The sequence below is a fragment of the Populus trichocarpa genome, chromosome 6 (assembly GCF_000002775.5).
Source record: "Populus trichocarpa isolate Nisqually-1 chromosome 6, P.trichocarpa_v4.1, whole genome shotgun sequence".
NCBI lineage: Eukaryota > Viridiplantae > Streptophyta > Magnoliopsida > Malpighiales > Salicaceae > Populus > Populus trichocarpa.
In genome coordinates, this window is record NC_037290.2 from 23,262,718 (window position 1) to 23,285,181 (window position 22,464).

The 22,464-nt window shown below is 32.5% G+C and overlaps 1 protein-coding gene, 1 long non-coding RNA gene and 16 other non-coding genes across 19 annotated transcripts; all 18 read left to right on the forward strand.

The window, feature by feature from the left end:
- Positions 1-2,755: 2,755 nt before the first annotated feature.
- Positions 2,756-9,320, forward strand: LOC7462260 (probable beta-1,3-galactosyltransferase 12). 2 transcript variants are annotated; one of them, XM_024604190.2, is made up of 8 exons: positions 2,758-3,049; positions 3,313-3,875; positions 6,552-6,704; positions 6,789-6,871; positions 6,945-7,044; positions 7,155-7,268; positions 8,205-8,347; positions 8,751-9,320. In XM_024604190.2, exons 2-8 carry the CDS (start codon positions 3,463-3,465, stop codon positions 8,837-8,839), a joined length of 1,095 nt encoding a protein of 364 aa, XP_024459958.1. In that variant the 5' UTR covers positions 2,758-3,049; positions 3,313-3,462; the 3' UTR covers positions 8,840-9,320. The 2 variants fall into 2 exon arrangements, 1 of the variants encoding a protein (XP_024459958.1); XR_002982583.2 differs by having other exon boundaries at positions 2,756-3,875; positions 8,198-8,347.
- Positions 3,882-6,383, forward strand: LOC112328020 (uncharacterized). The gene is made up of 2 exons (XR_008059546.1): positions 3,882-5,871; positions 6,174-6,383. It is a non-coding gene; the product is annotated as an uncharacterized LOC112328020 (long non-coding RNA).
- LOC112328077 (small nucleolar RNA snoR69Y) lies at positions 4,052-4,146 on the forward strand. The gene has a single exon (XR_002982728.1). It is a non-coding gene; the product is annotated as a small nucleolar RNA snoR69Y (small nucleolar RNA).
- On the forward strand, positions 4,235-4,329 carry LOC112328073 (small nucleolar RNA snoR69Y). The gene has a single exon (XR_002982724.1). It is a non-coding gene; the product is annotated as a small nucleolar RNA snoR69Y (small nucleolar RNA).
- On the forward strand, positions 4,377-4,473 carry LOC112328071 (small nucleolar RNA snoR69Y). The gene has a single exon (XR_002982722.1). It is a non-coding gene; the product is annotated as a small nucleolar RNA snoR69Y (small nucleolar RNA).
- On the forward strand, positions 4,518-4,614 carry LOC112328083 (small nucleolar RNA snoR69Y). The gene has a single exon (XR_002982734.1). It is a non-coding gene; the product is annotated as a small nucleolar RNA snoR69Y (small nucleolar RNA).
- LOC112328080 (small nucleolar RNA snoR69Y) lies at positions 4,663-4,757 on the forward strand. The gene has a single exon (XR_002982731.1). It is a non-coding gene; the product is annotated as a small nucleolar RNA snoR69Y (small nucleolar RNA).
- LOC112328074 (small nucleolar RNA snoR69Y) lies at positions 4,806-4,902 on the forward strand. The gene has a single exon (XR_002982725.1). It is a non-coding gene; the product is annotated as a small nucleolar RNA snoR69Y (small nucleolar RNA).
- LOC112328075 (small nucleolar RNA snoR69Y) lies at positions 4,948-5,044 on the forward strand. The gene has a single exon (XR_002982726.1). It is a non-coding gene; the product is annotated as a small nucleolar RNA snoR69Y (small nucleolar RNA).
- LOC112328072 (small nucleolar RNA snoR69Y) lies at positions 5,090-5,186 on the forward strand. Its single transcript, XR_002982723.1, has one exon. It is a non-coding gene; the product is annotated as a small nucleolar RNA snoR69Y (small nucleolar RNA).
- LOC112328078 (small nucleolar RNA snoR69Y) lies at positions 5,233-5,327 on the forward strand. The gene has a single exon (XR_002982729.1). It is a non-coding gene; the product is annotated as a small nucleolar RNA snoR69Y (small nucleolar RNA).
- Positions 5,376-5,470, forward strand: LOC112328079 (small nucleolar RNA snoR69Y). The gene has a single exon (XR_002982730.1). It is a non-coding gene; the product is annotated as a small nucleolar RNA snoR69Y (small nucleolar RNA).
- Positions 5,518-5,616, forward strand: LOC112328067 (small nucleolar RNA snoR69Y). The gene has a single exon (XR_002982718.1). It is a non-coding gene; the product is annotated as a small nucleolar RNA snoR69Y (small nucleolar RNA).
- LOC112328076 (small nucleolar RNA snoR69Y) lies at positions 5,674-5,768 on the forward strand. The gene has a single exon (XR_002982727.1). It is a non-coding gene; the product is annotated as a small nucleolar RNA snoR69Y (small nucleolar RNA).
- Positions 5,817-5,918, forward strand: LOC112328068 (small nucleolar RNA snoR69Y). Its single transcript, XR_002982719.1, has one exon. It is a non-coding gene; the product is annotated as a small nucleolar RNA snoR69Y (small nucleolar RNA).
- Positions 5,974-6,070, forward strand: LOC112328069 (small nucleolar RNA snoR69Y). The gene has a single exon (XR_002982720.1). It is a non-coding gene; the product is annotated as a small nucleolar RNA snoR69Y (small nucleolar RNA).
- Positions 6,119-6,217, forward strand: LOC112328066 (small nucleolar RNA snoR69Y). The gene has a single exon (XR_002982717.1). It is a non-coding gene; the product is annotated as a small nucleolar RNA snoR69Y (small nucleolar RNA).
- Positions 6,275-6,369, forward strand: LOC112328082 (small nucleolar RNA snoR69Y). The gene has a single exon (XR_002982733.2). It is a non-coding gene; the product is annotated as a small nucleolar RNA snoR69Y (small nucleolar RNA).
- Positions 9,321-22,464: the final 13,144 nt, after the last annotated feature.

Genomic DNA, 22,464 nt, shown 5'->3' on the forward strand with positions numbered 1-22,464 from the left:
TTGATATTTAGATGCCGTGAGCGTGTCAATTCGGGTTATAGCTGTATCTCGATCAAATAAATTAATTTTATTTTAATTAAACAATAAAAATATATATAAAAATAGTAAATCTATAACTTTTTTTTTAAAAAATAGAACACAATAACCAGAAAAATACATATGAAAGTATAGAGTTGGATGTTAACTTACATTAATTTTTTAAATTCATAACTCGGATTATTAAACTAGAAAAACCATACATGAAAAAACCACGAAATACAACCCCTGACATATCAAATATTAAAGGATAAAATAAATATATATATATATATATATATATATATATATATATATATATATAATGATTAAAGAAAATTAGCAATTAAAAAAATGAGGATAGAAATTAAAATAAACAAATAAATTAGAGGGTAACAAAAAAATTTCGATTGAAATGTGAAATCAAAAGTATAATTTTTTTTAACAAGAAGACAAATAATTCTAAAAAACAAGAATCAAATTAAAAAAATAATACACCATAAAAATAAAAGGAGTGAAATTAAAAACCACTGAAAGTTGCTTAAAAGGGATAAGAAGAAAAAATAAAAAAAAATAAGAATCTATGTGAAAAAAACAACAAATGAAAAATTGAGATTTAATGATAACTTTACAAAAGGTCCAAAGACGTAAATGAAAATAAAAAAAATGGACCAAATCAAAAGGCAAAATAAATTAAGAGGCAACCCTTGAAATTTAGAGGGTTAGGTGTGAAAACTAAAAAGAAAAAACAGGATAAAAAAACGAAAAAAGAGCTCATGGTGCCAAACTAGAGGTTCATTTGAGGACATGCGCCAGTCAAATACAAATGGGCCATCAAGAGGATTCGAATGCCGCCTTGGAAGTTTTTATTTGGCCGTTGGGCAACATCGTCTCAAACCACATCAATCCTTACGCGCCGACTGGCGCAACACGCGTCAATTTTTTTTAATATTAATTAAATATTAAAGTACAAATATGCCCCTAACCCCCACCAATAACAAATAATTCACGATTAAAATGACCAAAGCGACCCTTGACAAAAGATTTTTTTTTCTACCTCAAGAGCATTCCAATAACTTCGTGAGCCCTTTTTTTTTTTTAACACTGGTTAAATATTAAAGTACAAATCTGCCATTAACCTTACCTATTATTAACAGAAAAAAACAATATTAAAATAACAAAAATAACATTGTCTACCTTTGTCAGACCAAGTTTTTATATTACGAGGAGCAAAACTATAATTTTACAGTTACAATTCACGTTAAACCTAAGTGTAATGCTACAATAAATGACACTGTTGTCCCCCCTTTCCTTTTAATTTATTTGTCATGTTATATGATCTTATTTCCCAGTTCATATGTTGGGCCATTTCGTACTTGGTCTCATATTTTTATTTGATCATGTATTTAGTCTCGGGTTATATTTACGTGGGCTTAGATTCGTTAAAGTATCAGTTGATATCAAACTAGAAATGATTGGTGATGGATTCGTTGCAATTGATGTGATAGCTACATTGCATGACGCGTGGCTCAACTTGTAAAGCCCTTTTTGGATCAAACCTGGTAGGGGCGAGCATTGGTGGATTCCATATGATTTCGATTAAAAAATCCAATCGAATCCATTTTTCATTCTTTTTTAACCGAACTGAATAAAAAATCAATTCGAACCAAATGTTTCAGTTCAACTTTGTTCGGTTTTATATTTAAGAAAACCAAGTGAGTCCATGTTCTTTTTAATTGGATTTCTCCGAGAGGCTTTGATGTTATGAGTGTGGGCTTTTTTAGGTTTTTTATTTAAAAAAAATTGAATTAGTCCATTGATACTGGGCCATTTGGAAAAGTTTTGATATTTACTTTTAATATCAATTGCGTTAACATTTTGCTATTTTCTAGAGAGTTTCGTGGATTCAAATTCAATGAAGAAGTAACTGCGCTGTAAATAGAGTTGAATATAAACAAGGACCACTCACCTTAACGTAGCTCAGGTTTCAAGATTAGATCAGGAGGGGTCTCACTGCGCACAGGATGGGTACTCCCCTACCTCTGAAAACAGCCCCTCAGCGGCTCAACCAATCTTTCATGTAGGGGTTGACCAAATTTTTTTAAGCGTTAAGAATTGATTTTTAAAAATAATTTAATATTTAAAAATATTACAAGAATAAATTAGAAGTTAATTTCTCTTATTTATATATATATTTTTAAAATTTAATGTTAAAATTATTTTTTTTCATAATAGCCATTTACTTGTTTCCTTCGATCCTTTTAATCTCAATCTCACAAAAAGGATTAAAATTTATATCCATTCTTCAAGTTGATCAGAAGAAAAAGTCACGGCCAAGCTAATATGAACAACTAATCAATTTTGATTATTTTTTCGTTTTCATTCACGTAGTTAGAGCAAGATCAAACCTCTTCTTTCTTCTGCTCAGGACAGGCAATCTGTGAACTAGATCAACAAAAAATGGTTCATCTTCTTTCTGTGTATCATAAACAGGTTTGGTTTGGTTAAGTAGTTTGTTATCTGTATATTATTTTTCAAGGAAGAAATTTCAAGGTATTTAAATTTACAAATAAATCCGGACCCAAAATGCTGGAAAATGGATCTATCGGGTCAGATCATGGGTCATTATTTTGAAAACAGCTGAACCCGACCCGACCCATGTATATTGGCAACCATATGGATATTAACATATGCAACCCTGCTATAAATACATAACGATCTTCCTCGCCATTCTCTTCCACTTCACAGCCGCTCCTTACTACCGTAGAACCCTCTTTCTTCCTTCCTTCCTTCTGGAATCAATCGTCTTTCACAACCCAAAACATTTCCAAATCCTCTTTTAATGGGATTAGTTGGCCTTTGGGCGGCGATGCCTCTAGCCTCCTTGAGTGTTTTCTCTCTCGAAAGTAGCTACGTCCTTCTTAGATGCTGCTTGTAAACTGTTAAAGGCCATGCCTTTTACGAAAATGAAAGTTTAATTGTTCAAAGAACTGGAAGAACGATCCGTCAACATGGTCCCTTCATTAAGAAGAAGGTATCCTCTTTGTTTTTTAGCCATGGTGTTCAAATATTAGGGCAATGCTGTGAGAAGTAAGGTGGTTTTTGTTTTTGCGTACAAACTGTATTTTTGAATTTTTTTTAGTTTTTTTTTAAAATTATTTTTAATGTGATAATGTTAAAATAAAAATTTTAAAAATACAAAAATTATTAATTTAATATATTTCTAAATAAAAAACACTCTAAAGTCTCTTTTATTTTTTTTTTATTGTTTTTACTTTTTACCAAACCACTGTGCAGAAAAAAAGCATGTAAATCAGGCAATAGCATAGCGTTGGTGCTTATAAGTAGTAACAGTATTTATAACATCCTTAAAACCCTACTTCCACTTCAGTTTCAGTTTCACTCTTCCAGTTAAACCCAACACGGTGGCTCTCTCCACCAAATCAAATGCCCCTCTTTTCTCACCGCCACCCGTCCTCCTCCGCCATCCCCACCACCATCAATCCCAGAACTTCAAAACCATCAAAACCCAATTTTATACCTCCTTCAACCCGCTACCCTCTACCTCTTCTAGTCTTTTCACTCATCTCCCTTCTCATTGGACTTTCTGGCACAATCTTCGCTATCTCAGCGATCCGCAGACCCAAACCTGTTCCTGTTTTTCGCTGTGGCAGATCCGAGGACACTTTTCGAGCATTTTATTCGGGTTCGGGTAGAACCCGAGGTGATGATAACGGAGCATTGATTGACAGGCCTAAGCTTCTTGGGTTTGTTGGGATTCAAACCGGGTTTGAATCGGGTGATCGCCGGGCTGCACTTAGAAGTACTTGGTTTCCTTCTGACCCAGATGGACTTTTGAGGTAAAATCATGATCTTTGTGTACAAAGTCGAGAACTTGAGAGATGTTTTATGTTTCTTTCGGGGGAGCCAAATGGGGGCATGAGTTAATGGAAGGAGAGATGAATATCATGTCCTCTCTGTTGCAATACATTCTAGTAAGATTGTACTTCCATATAATGTTATGTCTTGGGGAACTTGGTGGCAGTGATGTCATTGATAATCCCAGCTCTATGAGATCTTCAATTTGAAGATCCAGGAATAGATGTTATCAATTTCTGTCTGAGCCTATTACACTGTTCTAGTATTTCTATCTGAGCCTATAACATTCTTCGAGTAAGATATTTCATTATAGTTTAGTAATTTTGAGTCTTGAGGAACTTGGTGGCAGTGATGTCATTGATAATCCCAGCTCTATGAGACCTTCAATTTGAAGGTCCAGGAATAGATGTTATCAATTTCTGTCTGAGCCTATAACACTGTTATACTACATTTTGTTTTATAATCTCAAGTCTTCAGAAACTTGTTGGCAGTGATGTCATTGATAATCCCAGCTCTATGAGACCTTCAATTTGAAGGTCCAGGAATAGATATTATTAGTTTCTGTCTGAGCCTATAACACTGTTCTAGTTCATTTTGCTTTTATAATCTCAAGTCTTCAGGGACTTGGTGGCAGTGATGTCATTGATAATCCCAGCTCTATGAGACCTTCAATTTGAAGGTCCAGGAATAGATGTTATCCGTTTCTGCCAGAGCCTATAGCAATGCTCTAGTTCATTTTGCTTTTATAATCTCAAGTCTTCAGTTACTTGGTGGCAGTGATGTCATTGATAATCCCAGCTCTATGAGACCTTCAATTTGAAGGTCCAAGAATAGATGTTATCATTTTCTGTCTGAGCCTATAACACTGTTCTCGTTCATTTTGCTTTTATAATCTCAAGTCTTCAGGAACATGTTGGCAGTGATGTCATTGATAATCCCAGCTCTATGAGACCTTCAATTTGAAGGTCCAGGAATAGATGTTATCACTTTCTGTCTGAGCCTATAACACTGTTATACTACATTTTGTTTTATAATCTCAAGTCTTCAGAAACTTGTTGGCAGTGATGTCATTGATAATCCCAGCTCTATGAGACCTTCAATTTGAAGGTCCAGGAATAGATGTTATCACTTTCTGTCTGAGCCTATAACACTGTTATACTACATTTTGTTTTATAATCTCAAGTCTTCAGAAACTTGTTGGCAGTGATGTCATTGATAATCCCAGCTCTATGAGACCTTCAATTTGAAGGTCCAGGAATAGATATTATTAGTTTCTGTCTGAGCCTATAACACTGTTCTAGTTCATTTTGCTTTTATAATCTCAAGTCTTCAGGGACTTGGTGGCAGTGATGTCATTGATAATCCCAGCTCTATGAGACCTTCAATTTGAAGGTCCAGGAATAGATGTTATCATTCTCTGTCTGAGCCTATAACACTGTTCTCGTTCATTTTGCTTTTATAATCTCAAGTCTTCAGGAACTTGGTGGCAGTGATGTCATTGATAATCCCAGCTCTATGAGACCTTCAATTTGAAGGTCCAGGAATAGATGTTATCAGTTTCTGTCTGAGCCTATAACACTGTTCCAGTTCATTTTGCTTTATAATCTCAAGTCTTGAGGAACTTGCTGGCTATGATGATCATTGATAATCCCAGCTCTATGAGATCTTCAATTGGAAGGTCTAGGAGTATTATATGTTTTCAATTTCTGCCTGAGCCTAATAATATTCTTCGAGTAAGATATTTTATTATACTTTGATATTTTACAGTCCTGAGGAACTTGGTGGCAGTGATGTCATTGATAATCCCAGCTCTATGAGATCTTCAATTTGAAGGTCCAGGAATAGATGTTATCAATTTCTGTCTGAGCCTATAACACTGTTCCAGTTCATTTTGCATTTATAATCTCAAGTCTTGAGGAACTTGCTGGCTATGATGATCATTGATAATCCCAGCTCTATGAGATCTTCAATTGGAAGGTGGTCTAGGTGTACTATATGTTTTCAATTTCTGCCTGAGCCTAATAATATTCTTCGAGTAAGATATTTTATTATACTTTGATATTTTACAGTCCTGAGGAACTTGGTGGCAGTGATGTCATTGATAATCCCAGCTCTATGAGATCTTCAATTTGAAGGTCCAGGAATAGATGTTATCAATTTCTGTCTGAGCCTCAAACACTGTTCTAGTTCATTTTGCTTTTATAACCTCAAGTCTTGAGGAACTTGCTGGCTATGATGATCATTGATAATCCCAGCTCTATGAGATCTTCAATTGTAAGGTCTAGGAGTATTATATGTTTTCAATTTCTGCCTGAGCCTAATAATATTCTTTGAGTAAGATATTTTATTATACTTTGATATTTTACAGTCTTGAGGAACTTGGTGGCAGTGATGTCATTGATAATCCCAGCTCTATGAGATCTTCAATTTGAAGGTCTAGGAATAGATGTTATCAATTTCTGTCTGAGCCTATAATGTTGTTCAAGGAAGATATGCAATATTTTGTTTTTTGTTCACACATAATTTAGTAATATTTTCTCTATCCTAGTTAGATTCTTTTTTCTGCTGTGAAGTTTTACTTTGAAATCAGGTTATTTATGGATCCAGCATACTATGATCTTATTGAAAAGGTCAAGTTCACTGCTGCTCTATTGTAGGTTGGAGCAAGCTACTGGTTTAGCATTTAGGTACGTAATAGGGCGCTCAAAGGATGCAAAGAAAATGGCCCAGCTTGAGAAAGAGGTGGATAAGTACAGAGATTTCATGCTCATAGATGTCGAGGAAGAATATCTAAAGCTTCCATACAAAACGTAATAGTTCCTTTTCTGCATTAAGGTTTCCTAATGTGGATTGAATTGATAGCTTGTGGAGTAATACCTTTCTCCTGTTATTAGGTTGGCCTTTTTCAAGGCAGCCTTTAAGCTTTTTGAAGCAGATTATTATGTCAAAGCTGACGATGATATCTATTTGCGCCCAGGTATACAATAGCAAGTGTAATGATTTATCAGCGAGGTATACTGCAATTAATGTTGATATTTTTTCTTTGTTAGATCGCCTTGCAACTCTTCTCGCTAAGGAAAGAACCCACTCACTGACTTATATTGGATGCATGAAGAAAGGACCAGTGATCACTGATCCTAAAATGAAATGGTATCCAATCATCACATATTTTTTACTGTTGGATTTGTCATTATTTTTTACAGTTCATTGGCGTGAGTTCTTGCTAGTTGCATGATTTAGATAATTTTTCAACAATTCAGGTATGAGAAATCAGGACATCTGATTGGAAATGAGTACTTCCTGCATGCTTATGGACCTATATATGTTCTTTCTGCAGAGGTTGTGGCTTCATTAGCATCTGCTAGAAATAACAGGTCTGTCATTTATGTAGGACTTTTTTGCACTGATTTCTTATGTTTGTCATCCTATGTATCCAGCCAGCCAACTTAATAATCCGCACTTCTAATAACCTACTTTGCATGGCTAAGTATGGTTATTGTTTTGATTAAGGTTTCAGTAGACTTCAGCATACTTTTCTTTTATTGGTAAATTGATGGCTTTCCATGTTAATTGTTATCTGCTAATTGAAAATCAGATTCATGACAAGTTTGAAGTTGGATCACAAGAAATGGATTTTGGAAAGAGTTACAATTTAGAACTATAAACACCAGCAAATTTTCAGTTTTGATTTAGAGCCTTAAAGTTCTTTAATCTTGCCATTTTAAATTTTACTCAGTGATTATGCCTGCCAACGGTAGCTTTTATGTCTTCAATGCCTCACTTCAACATACTGTCCAACTTTAAATGCCTGTCTTTGAGAACTTGTTTATGATAGGATGATTGACCCCCTTCTCCTTGGTGTTCTTTCTCATCATCCCGATTCCTCAATTGTCCCCAAGGCCATTATCTAAATATCTTTTTTATCAGGAGTAGTTAGATTTGTAGCCATTCTGCCAATACAGGAGAGGCTATTTTAAAAGAGGAAACAGTATGGCTGCTTTCACAAGCCCTCACATTAGTTAGATTTGTAGCTATTCTGCCAATACATAGGAAAAAGTAGGTTGAATTAAAAGATGATGTCCACTAAGTCTTCTGGTCTGTGTTGTCTGAACTGCATACTGATCTAAACTTCATTTGGATTCAGGGGCAATATTTTTCTTTCTCTAGTGCTACTGAATTTGCTTATTGGAGCGAGTTTTCATTCAGAAGCCTTTTTATTCTCTTCCTTTCTTTTGGAGTCATTGTCATGCTGTAGTGTTGTTTTCCTTTGGATGTGCTCTCGCTAAGTAGATTCATCTTTTAGCTTTCAGTTTGAGAATGTTCAGCAATGAGGATGTCTCTATTGGATCGTGGATGCTTGCAATGAATGTTTATCATGAAGATAACCGAGCCATATGCGATCCCCGATGCACTCCAACATCTATAGCAGTTTGGGATATTCCTAAATGTTCTGGTAATACTCTATTCCTTGAATTCCTAAAGACATTTCCCTTTTCATGCAAGCAATTGGGCAAATGCATTTTCTCTTGAGGTCCCTTCTTAGCCCATCGAATTCTTGCTGTGGAAACACAAGAACAATGAATATGGTTTCTTGAACTAGTATATGGGAAAAAACTTGAAGCTCGCATGTTACAACAAAACAATATCATTTCTGTAGTTGTATGCCATTAAGGTTTCTTTCAGGAGCCATCAATGCCACACCTTCTGACTGTAGTTATTTTATGGAATACAAACTAATAAATAGACAATGGCAGGAATTTTTCTTAATTAAATGCAGTACCAAAATATGGTGAACTCTTGTATTATTTTCTGTTGTTTGCTAAAACCTTAATTAATGGATAAATGAACAATATCAGGTTTATGCAATCCGGCTAGTCGGATGAAGGAGCTTCACAAGATTGATATGTGCTCCAAAAGTCCAACACTGCCCCCTGATGATAGATAGTGTCCAATCAGCCAGAACTTATGCTTGCATAACACTGACGTAGCAATGTAGGCTGTTTTTGATCTGAGTGCTGGGTTTCTGCAGGACAAGTATCTTTCCCCAAAGAGCAATAGGGGCTTTTGTATTCTGCCATTCTATTCTCCATGTGTAGACTGTATAGCCATGCAATGCATTATCTTCAAGTTGCTAGATAAGTTAATAGCACTATTAAAGGAATGCTTGATTCTTAAAACACCGAAAATCACGAGAATAAGCAAGTGTCGTTAGACATGTAGAATACCAGCACCATGTGATTATGGTCACTAGGGTCAGGAGACTGATTTTGAGTTTGTTCAAGGATTCAAGCGAGGATATCTGCCTGTACTAGTGATCTGATCACTGTTTTTGGGCATGCCCATATGACTAGGAGTATGGTGTATAATTTGTATGTACTTGAAATTGTTATATCTCCACGGAAATGAAATCATACTGTTCTCTTTAATTTGTGCTCTCTCTTTGTTCATTTAACGCTTGTCACGTCCTTGGCTGCCTGTGATGAACTTGTGTAAGAATCACATGGAATAAGTTTCATGTTGCTTGGCCATCATTTCCTGGTAGCTTGTCCAGTTTGTGTTTTGCTGAGGAAGGCAAAGGAGGGCTATGCTAGTTAGGGTTTCATCTACTGCATCACTGGATTCTTCACGAGTTAAATTCAACGTGTGCTTCTCTTTTAAGGATCCTTGCGGTCTTAACATCTAAAACAAGTGGCGTTTTAGCTATAATAACAATAACTGGAATGGCTGACCAATTTGAATATCCACAACTCTTTTTTTTTTCCTCGATAAAACTTGAGTGGACAAAAATAGAAATATTTATATTACTAACAATCAAATAAATGATTTCAACATAAAATAAGTTTTAACGAGATGACATGCCCGCGCGTTGCTGTGGACTTATAAAACAAATGTCATTGATAGTGTTATAATTGTGAACCAGTGCTAGATAAGTAATAGAAATTAAAGGTATGATGGAGCAAATATTTCATGACGGAAAAAAAAAAAGTGTGTTGGTGGTCAAAAACTTACAGATTGAACAAAATGATTTGTAGCAATCTACAGTGTTTTGTGAGGAAAGATACAGTACTTTCGCCACATGATTTAGCTTTTCAGTTAATAAAGAGCAAAAAAAATTACAAAGCTAAATTCTCTACCAACTTAATATTAAAAAAAAATCAATAAAGATAATTTTGGAAGGAAAAAAACCCATGAGAAAAAACGTTACAGCAATTTACAATGTTTTGTGAGGAAAACTATAGCGCTTTTCCCAATAAAATAAACTAAAAAACCATTTAGAGAAATATTGTAGCAATTCACAGTGTTTTGTGAGAAAAACTACAACGCTTTCCTCATATGATTTAGCTTTATTGTAATTATAATTCTTAACCAACTTAATATTAAAAAAAAAAATCGACAAAGATAATTTTGGAAAAAATCATAAAAAAATCACATGGGAAAACACTGCAACAATTCACAGTGTTTTAAAGAAAAAAAAACAAAAGCTAAATTCTTAATCAGCTCAATATTAAAAAAAAATCGACATAGACAATTTTAGAAAAAAAAAACAGCAAAAAAAAAAAAAAAAAAAAATCATGTTGGAAACACTGTAGCAATTCACAGTGTTTTGTGATGAAAGCTACAATACTTCCCCACATGATTTAGTCTTATTTGTAATGACTTGTAATTGTAATTCACAAACAACTCAATATTAAAAAAATAAAATTGAAAAAGATAATTTGAAAAAAATTATAACAAAAAAAACCATGCAGAGAGACACTGTAGCAATCCACAATGTTTTATGAGCAAAGCTACAATGCTTTCCCCACATGATTAAGCTTTATTACAAAGTTAAATTCTAACCAACTCAATATTAAAAAAAATAAAATCGGCGAAGATAATTTTGGAAAAAAATATCATAAAAAAAGAAAACACAAAAGAAACTGGAAAAAAACCAAGTGAGGAAAAACTGTATCAATCCATAGTGTTTAGTGAGGAAAAACTTGTATTTACTTGGAATTGCAATTCTTAACCAACTTAATATTTTAAAAATAAAATTGACAAAGATAATTTTAGGAAAAAACATAACAAAAACAGAAAAAAACCATGTGGGAAAAAACACTGTAGCAATCAACAGTAATTTTCGAGGAAAGTTACAGTGCTTTCCTCACATATTGTAACTGTAATTTTTAACCAGCTCAATATTAAAAAATAAAATAAAAAAAGATAATTTCGGAGAAAATCATAAAAAAAACCATGCGGAGAAACACTGTAGCAATCAACAATGTTTAAAGAAAAAAAACTACAAAACTAAATTCTCAATCAACTCAATATTAAAAAAAAATCGACAGATATAATTTTGAAAAATAAAGAAATAAAATAGAAAAACTATGTGAAAAAACATCGCAGCAATCCACAGTATTTTAAAAAACAAATTACAAAGCAAAAATTTTAACCAGGTCAATATTTAAAAAGTAAAATCAACAAAAATAATTTTAGAAAAAAATAAATGAAAAAAAAAGTAATTTTGAAAAAAAAAGAAAAAAAAAAGAAGAGAAAAGTTAGAAAAAAAAGAAGAAAAAGAATCACTGTGGATTACTGTTGTAATCCATAGTGATTTAGGTGTGAGGGAACAGTGATTCCCCCACACCATTTAGATATTGTTAATACTCTAATTAAAAAATATAAAAAATATATATTTAAGGCATGAAATGAGTTACTATTACAGTAAATAAAATAATTGTAAAATCTCAATACTTGATATAAAAACATAAAAAATATATAAGATTCTTTTGATTCGGCTATCATAAAAACCATAACCTAAATTGAAATACTCATTAACCAAAATCAAATCACAATAACTTTCTAATCAAAAAAGAAAAATAAAAAAAACAGTAACCATTCGGTTTGGTTTGAATGACTAATAGCATTTTTGGCGTTGCGGTTAAACTATCATTTCATCATTTTTTGATTGTTTTTAATTATTTTTTTTGTGTTTTTTTTATTATTTTAGTTAAAATTATATGATTTTTTTTTCTCAAAATTATTTTAATACATTTCTAAAAAAAAAAAACACTTTAAAACGTAATCTTTTCTATACTCCTAAATAAACAATAAACATAAAGAGTTTCAATTACCATTAACATATATGATTTAAAGAGACAAACATCCCTAAAATCAACATCCAACGCAGAGCTACATCTCATAAAATCATGCATCCATATAGCCATATCAGTGGCCCCAGAAATTGAAAATTTTAAAAATTTTCCTCTTAGCCTAGAGAAAGGATAAAGAATGCGCAAAAAAGAAGGTTGACGCTACAAAGGCAAACCGTAGTCCACCGGAGTATTTCTTGCACCTGACATTAACTAGAGTGATGTATCTAAATTCACACAAGACATAACCATGAAAAAACTCTTTCTAAGGAGCTTAAGAGGCAATCATGGCCACAGAACTCCACTAAGACACAGGACTGTAAAATGTTGAGGCTTGAGTTCATCTTGGCCATGTGAAAATTCAAGCTGCAAGAGTACCTTTTCATCAATTTCGGCGACAACCTGAGAAAGCAACAGAGCAGAAGATTCAGAGAAACATAATAAAAATCGAAATGAAAGCACTGCCCACCACTTCTCAAGTTAGAACAATCACATGGCTTGCGTTTAAAACCGCTGAAATTAATAGATGCAAAAGATCTCTTGCGGCCACCGAGGAATCCATAAATGGAAGCTTAAGTTCGAACAAAATCATTATAAGCACTTGATGCAACTGATAAACAAGAAGAAGATTTATTATTAGCAAATAGATAGAATACCTGTGTTGCATGGCTCCAGCCAGAAGAAGTTTACTTACGAGGCATATGGTGATCATCTGTAGAAGTGACATTAAAATATCTTCAAAATGGACGCTGAAAATTATACGCCGGGATCCAATTGAACCCAGGTTGATGGGTAAGAGTGATTGTCCTGGCCAGTTCAGCATTTCCTTCATGGAAATAGACAAGAATCCTTGTATTTTCTGGGCTATTTACAGATTCATATGTGTTTCTTGATGTTTCTACAGCAATACCTGTTTCTGCCTTTGTCCTGAGCATACCTAAGGATAGAAATATGATCGGCAAAGATACATTGGCCGGAGGAATTCGTCCAGAATTAGTTGCAAACTTCCATTCATTGAATTGTCAAGGAAAAAGAAAAAAAATAAAAGAATAGTCAATTGACCTAAGGGAGGGGGAATTGTTGAAACCTCGTAAGGCAAGATGAAGCCAGAGCAAATGTCATCATCTCCATATTCTTTTTGAATGTTGCAGACCTCCCTGAGTTGTGCTTTGATATGATTGTGTGAAAAACCTGTCTCTTCACCCTAAAGAGTATAACATTAACATCCTTTCTATCAAAAGCCAGGAACTTCCCATATAACAGTGAGCCGGCCGGCAAGTTATTGATTACAATGCAATGCCTTGGAGACCAGATGCTACGATAGTAATCATCAAGAGTCCATAAATAAGATGATCTATAGACTCTCCTAAATACCTGCAAGTGCATTTGCATTGGAAATAACCATCTCCGCCAGAATCCATCATCTTCCTAACACAATTGCAATACCCTTCATCATCAACACAGGCTAAATCCCCTAGCACAGATGTGAACTCGTGTAATTTTTTGTTCCTGATGGTATAGGCAATCACACCAGATGGTTCCAACAACCAATGAAGAGCATCTGTAAAGAATACCGAGGGTCCAGACAACATAAAATTGTCCATAGGCTCAATCACAGGATAAGTACCTGTCGTCCATGTTTTGCTAATGGAAGAGTAGATATTTACTCGTATAGAACCACCGTCATCAGTAAGCTCCGCAACAGTAAAGTTAGGGTTGATAGAGTAAGGATCAAAGGCAAAGCCATATACAAGACTTTTTCAACCAGAGATGGAGCTATAGGGAGGGTGATGTAATCGGCATTGGAAGGGTCATAGACAATAAACGAGGAATTTCCTTTACGAAAGTAGGAATCGAAAAGAAGAATCAACCCATTGGAGGAGTTCGATGGGGCTAGATTTCCACCACGAGTGCCATAACTATCATCTTGTGGGAGAAGCATTGGCATTGGCGGCACCAAACAACATCCCTGATAGGTATTGTAGTTAAAATTGTAATAGTTCAAGGAGGAGTAGTCGTCCTGGTCTCACAAGAGCACATGGAAGTTCTTAATAAACTTAATTAATGGCGTCCTTGATAAACTTCTAGTACATAGAAGTTCTACTAGTTAATATCCTTTTGATGGAAAAAAAGACTCGACGCTTCTTTGGCAGTTCTCAAAGTATCCAAAGAATCTTTTGATCGGTCTCTATAGATTTTATCTTACTACTTTATGTTATATTAATTGTCCAGAAAAAAATGTCGAGAAAGCAAATAAATAAAGGCAAGCAGTGAGAAAACTCTTGCTTAGATAATTGGCTGGCACTTCCTTTTGTGACTGCAAATAAAGCCTCAAGATCTAGTCTTTCGATTTGTTGTTGAAGACATCGTCCCATGCTGAATGACCCTCAAAAAATTGCTTCATGCAAATACTTTCCTGTTAACCTCAGAGCTTCAGAAGGGGGGCAAAACTACAAGAGCTGGCACAATTTGCAAGAGACTTTGTGTATTTGGTCGCAAATTTGTAGCCGAATTGCATCACAATTGCAAGCATACATGTATTGAAATAATACACACACACACACACACTCTTCAAGAGTTTTCTGTTTATTTTAGCTACATGTATATAGATTTCACTAGATAGCTGTGTCGTTTTGATATGTTGTGCTATTCCGTCGTGGGGTTAGATTTTTTCTAACATAAAAATATATCCAAACTATGATAACATTTTTAAAATAACAAAAAGATCTGGACCTGAATTATTATTTTAAATGAATTTAATAAGCTTAGTTAATTTAAAAATATAATTATAAAAAAGCTAATAATGATAAAAAAAAAACAACATTGACTAATAAAAAAAATAAACATTTATCATTATTATAAAAATATATCCTCTAAATATTTTTAAAAGGTGTCAACAATCTTATTTGATAAAAAACAAAAATTAAATGAGAATAGATTACTTCAAAAAGAGAAAAATAAAAAAATTATGAAACACAGTTACTAGTAAATCAAATACCAAAGAAAAAATTAAAAAAAATTAATTTTTTAAAAAATAAAAAAATATGATTCGAGTTAACGTGTTAAATTCAAGTTTTATTTGTGAGACTAAAATACCCTAATGCAAAAAAAATTAAATAAAATGAAGATTCACTCTTAAATGAATTAAATGATGAAAAGAAAAATTAAAAAAAAAATAATATAAAAAAATAAAATAAAACCCGAGTTCACTATTACCCTGTTAGCTAATCCAATAATTTTGTTCATCATTATACTATTTAAATTTATAGGGAAACATTTAGCTAGTTTAGGTTTCTGTTGGAGGAATAGTTCAGGAAGTTTGCGGCCAAGCATATCATTGTCCACTCCGGAGATGAAATTGAAATTGAAATTGAAATTGAAATTGAAATTAAAACGTGAGAGTGATTGTTCTGACCAATGCAGCAATGCATCATATGCTGATAGACGCTTCGTGTTTTGTGCTCATTATTGTGCACCAGGTGCAAGTGCATTTTTCCCTTGATTGTTTTTTTTTTTTTTTTTTTATAAAAAAAATAGATAAAAAAGATTGTGATGGGCCACACACATGTAAAAAAGCTGCTCGTTTTTCAAGAGGTGACGGGTCGTTAATGGGCCTCGGCGTCTTATTTGCTAGCTCGACTCTAACATTTTTCATCAATGATCATGGCCCACTTAACCTTCTAGTACATCATTTATATACCTTTGTTTACACGGTAAATTTATAGCATGTTATTGTATAAATATATTATGTTATTAACTAAATACATAATTATAAGTTTATACGGTCATAATACATCACCTTGTATTTTAAAGTTACTCCACAACTCTTTGTGGTGCTCAAATGCATCCCTGGCACTAATACTATAAAGAGTAACTAGTAACGAGAAATTTTATAGTAATTAGTAGTATTCTTTTAGTTATTTTCTAGATTCATTTTAAAGAAAAAATAAATAAAAATAAGAGAGGAATCATAATAAGAGATATTATTATCAGTTTCATTTTTTTTTTGTTTGTCTCTTTCTTCAAGATAAATATAAAAATAATCAATAAAATACCACTAATTACTCCATGTAGATCATAAAATAAAGTTACTAAGCATCAAATATATATCCGGTCCTTGAGGAAGAACATGAACATGTCTTCTGAAGCTTGCATTTGGTGTGCAAGAGGAAACGAAACTTGCCAGTAGTTCCTTGAGCTGCAAGCTTGCGATAATGAGTTAAGAAGGAAGAGATACAAAACTAACGAGGCTTGCAAACAAACTGAAAATGTAAGATGGTAATCATGAACATATTTTCAAGGAGAAGCTTATCAAATCAATCACCCTGTCTTCATTTAATGCAATATTCTGAACAATTCACTACGTTTCATCTGGTAACTACTTGAAGTAGGGCACAGTGCACAGTGGTCTTCGCTCTACTGAATTTTCCTAGTACATTTGGTCGAAAGGTAGGCCTCGAATGTTGCAAAAAAGATGGGTGTCCTATATGCTTGCTACAGTGCAATAATGGAGTTCCTTTGTAATAAGTGAATCGCATGTGAAATGGGTCGTACATTCACAGACGATGTTATAACATTAACAAACAGCATTTTTGTTCCTTTTTCGCTTTTGGGGACCCTCAGGCATCGATTAAGGTCGCCCCTCTTTTCTTGGCGTGTTTTTGACATCTTACTAGTTTTTGCATTTACAATTTATAAAGATAAATTAAAAAAATCTATAAAATATAGTTTTTAATAATTAAGATTTTAAGTGAGGGTTTTTTTTTTTTAATGAAGTACATGTAAAACTATAGTTAATATAAAAAAAAATAGTTTCAACTATACCGCATTACACTCCCAAAAATAAACTTAGTTCTCCCCGAGGCATGTATGAGGAGGGATGAAAGATTTACCCTTATCCGTTGGATAGTGACCCGACCTGATCTGTATGGGTATGAATTTCTTTGCTTGTTCAGGTTCGGGTAACATCTGAAGTAAAAAAGTTAGATTTGAGTAGGATATGAATATTGTCCTTCTCGACCCAAAACCCTACCCCGAACTAAATCATAAACCCTAAAGACTAAAAAAACTAAAATTGTACCAAACTTAATTAGGGTTGCCATTTCCCAGTTGCTCCTCTGCCCTCTTAGCTGACTTCTCTTCTATTCTTGATCCCTCTCTAACTATAGTTCCCTTTCAAGGCCTCTTTCTCTCTCTGATTTATTTTTTTTTCTTTTAAGCTATAGTTTCAGTCTTTTTTTCTTTACAATAACTCCAAAGCCTTTTCTCTGGTTTTTTTGCTTGAAGGGAGGAATTTATAAAGTGATGAATGTGGTGTTTTAAAGGAAGATAAAGTATAGGTTCTTATGCATCAGAGTCGACCATTGTTAGAGAATAATATAAATTATATCTTGAGATCTCACATAACAGCTTAAGTTTTTTGGTTGAATTGGTTATTTGACATGATATCAGAGCCTTGATAATCAAGCGGTCACAAGTTTGAATCTCACCATCCCTATTTATTTGATAAAAATTTAAGCACAAGATAATGTGGGCCTGTGCAAGTTTCAAGCCCAAAAAGCTTTCACTTGAGGGGGTGTGTTAGATAATGATATAAATCATATCTTGAAACCTCACCTAACAGCTTAGGCTTTCGGGTTGAATTGGTTCTTTGATAGCCATGAAACTAAGAATGTATTTTTTTTCTTTTTCTATTAGTAAGTGTTTGGTGACTTTTTTTAAGCTTTTTTTTTCCTGTTATTTTTTGTGGTTTTGTTGTTCATATTGTGTTCTAGGGATTATAAGTATGTTTCATTATATGGTTGAAGATTTTGATTTTTTCTTTAAAAAGGAAGTATATTGAGTTTTCTATTTCTGTATTTGTTCAGATGATTAATCTTGATGGGTTTTATTTTCTCGTGTAAAACAAGATGAGAGCTTTATGAGGTATATTGAGTTATCTCTATTGGTTCTAGTGGTTTTGCTTTATTTTTTAATGTATTGGTTCTAGTGATTTTTATTTATTTTCAAAAGGAAGGTATATGGAGTTCTCTGATGCTGACTTGTTATATTGGTTTTGGTATTGATCTTGATGGGTTTTATTTCCTTGAGATGCTTCAGATATACGGGGCTTATCCTTTGTTTGCTATAATATTGTGTAATAATGGATTTGATCAATGCAAATTTAATCGAGTCGAGTTCGGGTTAAGTTTGGTCGGGGCTGTTTGGGCATGGATGCCCAATAGATACCCGAAACCCGATCGGGTTCGAGTTTGGGTCAAAGTCGGGTACATTTTTTTAAATCAAGTTCGGGTAATATTACAAAACTCAGCCCATGAGTACATATTGCTATCCTTATGTATGAAAAACAACAAGCTCGTAAACATTTATTTTAGTACTTGGACGCAACTAATTAAGCTACTAACTATAGTATAGTTGCTAACAAACCCTCGAATCCCATAATGTTGGAAAGGAAAAAACAAAGAGTTTTTTTTTTAATAATAACAATTTGAGAATTAACAAAACACTCAAGGACGTGGATAAATCATTGTAGCCATACCCACAAAATACTATTTATTGTAATAATATTTTGTATTTTGTATTTCTTTATTTGTTTAGTTTTTTTTTCAATTTTACCATTCAACAACCCCATTTTCTTCTTTTTATTTAGTTTTTTTTTTAATCTTATCATTTGATATTAAGTTGTTTTCAGAATTGTGCTTCGTAATTTTCTTGATATACTAGTCTCATGTATGTAGTGTTTTTCTTCTTGATTTTAACTTTCAACATTAGATCTATTGGAAATGAGGTTTTGTAATTTTTTTTAATTTGATTTCTATAAATTTATCATAATCTTATGACTAGGTTATGGGTTTAACATGTTAACCCAGGTTGACTCAGGTTATTTTTTTTAGTCGTTTATTCTAATTTTTTTTTCAATTTCATCCTTAAACATTGGGTTGGTTGGAAGTTGGACTTCATAGTTTTTTTTATTTTCTTTCTATGAGGTTATCCAATCTCAAGATCTAGGTTGTGGGTTTGACATATTGATCCGAGTTGACTCTGTTTATTTTTTAAGTCCTTTTTTTAATTAAATATTTTTTAGATAGGCTTCATATTTTGTTCTTATTTGCTTTTTATGAGGTTATCTTGATCTTATGACCAGGATCGTGGGTTGGTAGGTTGACCCGGTTTGACTTGCTTTATTTTTTTATCCTTTTTTAATTAAATATTTTTTTCAATTTCACCTCCAATAATTCAATCTTCTTCTTTAATTTTGTCCTTCAATATTAAGTTGTTTAAGAATTGGTCTTAAGGATTTAGTTTTTTTTTTTTATCAATTTCAACTTTCAACATTGAATCTGTTGTAAATAGAGCTTCGTAATTTTTTATTTGCTTTTTATGAAATTATCTCAGTCTCATGACCCAAGTCGTGGGTTTAACAGGTTAGCCCAGATTATTTTTTTTTTATCCTTTTTGTAAGTGTTTTTTTTATTTCATTGTTTAACATTGGATTGGTTGGAAATTGAGCTTTGTAATTTGAGGTTATCCTGATCTAATGACCCAGGTTGCAGGTTTGACAAGTTAACCCGAGTTGACACAAGTAGTTTTTTTAACCTTTTTGAATTTAATATTTATTTTTTATTTCATTCTTTAACATTGAGTTGGTTGGAAATTGATATTCATAATTTATTTTGATTTGCTTTTTATAGAGTTATCACGGTCTCATGAATCGAGTCATAGATTTGATAGGTTAACCCGAGTCGATCTAGTATGTCATTATCTCAAATTTGAAAAAAATATCACCCAATATGTCGTTGGATCAATATTTAAAAAAAATATTATCCAACATGCATTATATTTTGAGTTCATAATTAAAAAAAAATCTTATTAGAAAACACGTTAGCAATACTTGAATATTGTTTTTGTTAAAAAAAAAACAATCCAACCCGCAAAGCAATGCAAACCAACAATCTAGTTTAAGACTACAAGGGTTGAGATAATTTATTGGGGTTGTGGTATATAGATGATATCAATAATAAAACTTTTAAGTGCGAATCTCATTTTTGTAAATAGATGACCCTTGTAGAGGATCAATAGCGATGATCTAAAAAGACATAAAAATACACTATTTCAGGACTTTTCATATTCATTTTATTACTAGATTGATTTTTATTTGGTTGATTTTAATATTTTGCATGATTTTTTTATTGTTTTAGAGTTATTGGGTGATTTATAAAGAATTTTATGATGTTTTTAAATGAAAATAACTTGAAAATTAAATTTTTAGCGAAAAAAAAAACCCCTTAATTAATTTCCAACCATCAGCTGTAGTTTCTGGATTCTGGGTTTTCACAGGTGACTTGTCAAAAAGCATTGCTTAAAAAGATAATGGGCTTTCAAATTTGTGATATGTCCTCATGCAGGTTCGAATCCTGGTGTCCACATTTGCTCAATTTTCTTTCTTCAAGGTTCATTCCTCTTTTTCCATGCGGTCCACTTTGCAAGCTCCTTTTTTTCTTCTTGTTTTAGTTTTTAGGAGTGTTTGAAAATATTAAGTTATCATATAATTCTGTAATAACAAAAAATTATAATTATTCAAAAAAAGTTCATGTATATTTTTTTTATTACATATCTTATTTTTTAAAAATATATTATTGAGCTCGGTGGTTTGACGGATTGATAGAGTCAATTAACTATATTGTTGTTTTAATATTAAAAAAAATTATTTTGAATTTTTTTTATTCAGGAACTAACCGGCCTAGTTATTATTTCTAAATTTAAATTTATTTAATTTTATCATAAATAAAAAATCAAAAAGGATTTATATATAATTAATTAATTAATTAAATTTGAAAGAGAGAAAAAAGAGGAAATTATCACCTATCCTTTTTTGATCATCATCATAACAAATATGAAGATAATTTGAATTTTAGATCGATGTCCAAATATATGTCATTGTTAACAAAATATAAATAGCATTATATTTATCTTTTTCCCTGTAACTTCTTATATTTGTGCATTTAATTGATTATACATTATTATTGGTTATATTTAATTTTCAAGTATTATTTTAATTTATACTTTCAAAATTTTGTATAATATATATAATATTTTAAAAAAATTGAAGTATCCCTAACATATGTTATCCTAGATTTTCACGAATTGTATTGCAATATTTTTCAAGTCTATATGTTTGCTTTTTTTTTTTTTGAAGTGCTTTTAAAATCCATTTGAAAATTGTCGAGATCCGTCTAGTGGACAAATTGGCACAAAACAATGAGCTCATCATGTTGTGAATCTCATGAGAGTTAATTACAAACTTGGTTCTTGTAATGGTTGATTACAAAATTAATATATGTTCTAACTGATTTTTTTATTTCAACGTTTATATTCAATTATTTTTTTATTGTAGGGTTTATTTTGTTAAAATACAATGGATTGAGTCCCATCTTATCATTTATGATAAAACATTGATTTTTAAATACATTAGTTTTTTTTTATTAGGTACATCATGATTATTTTATTTTTAGTAAAATTCATAAAAACTAAATAAAACAAAACAAGTACATCTTTCAAAAAACCCTGATAAAAGAAACCAAGATTAGTATAATCAAGGTAATAATTTTTTTAATATTGTTTACATATTTTCGGATGCTTTTCACTCATGGGTGAGCAACCACTTTCAAAAACTAAACTATAAAAGAAAATCCACTAATTTGAGGTTCACTAACGATCACACATTTATATATGGGTTGGTAATTCTTGGAAAATCATTCATTTTACTACTATTCTAGTCCAAACACGTTTAACTTTAAAGTTTTTATGTGATTCAATGTATTAGCTTAGATATATAAATGCTAATCAAGATGATATCTATTTTTATCACCGCTACTATTCAACCTGTAAATAACTAAAACAATAATAACATTTATGATTCAAAGAAGAACTATATTAATTTAAAAAAGAAAAGTTAAGTTTCATTACGCCTGAATATATTTTCTAATATTCTAAATTTTTTCAATATTATCGTTTTAATTTCTAAAAATACTCCAATATTATACATAACCATTAGATTCTTTTTAAATTAAGTTTTTGAGTTTAAAGTTTATTGGTTTTTAAAGTGTTCTTGTAAGCTGCTATACCATGGAAAGGTATTTAAAGGAAAATGATAAATTTAACAGTAGCAAAAAATAAATAAAAATAAGAGAAAAAATGTTTTTTTTTTAGGGTTTGTGGCACTGTTATTAAACCCGGCCCGGCCCGGCGGGTCGACCCGGGACCCAGTCGACCCGGTGGCTGGACCGGTCCGGGTTTAACAAAAGACCGGCTGTGGCAACAGCCCGGCCAAACCCAGGCGACCCGGTGGCTGGACCGGTCCGGGTTTAACAAAAGACCGGCTGTGGCAACAGCCCGGCCAAACCCAGGCGACCCGGTGGGTTGACCCGGGACCCGGGCG

Excerpts from the sequence above, each read along its gene's own strand:
- LOC7462260 (XM_024604190.2), top strand. The coding sequence starts at position 3,463 with ATGCCCCTCTTTTCTCACCGCCACCCGTCCTCCTCCGCCATCCCCACC. Across the intron at positions 7,045-7,154 it reads ACTGATCCTAAAATGAAATG|GTATGAGAAATCAGGACATC; the intron begins GTATCCAATCAT and ends TCAACAATTCAG. Across the intron at positions 8,348-8,750 it reads GGATATTCCTAAATGTTCTG|GTTTATGCAATCCGGCTAGT; the intron begins GTAATACTCTAT and ends GAACAATATCAG.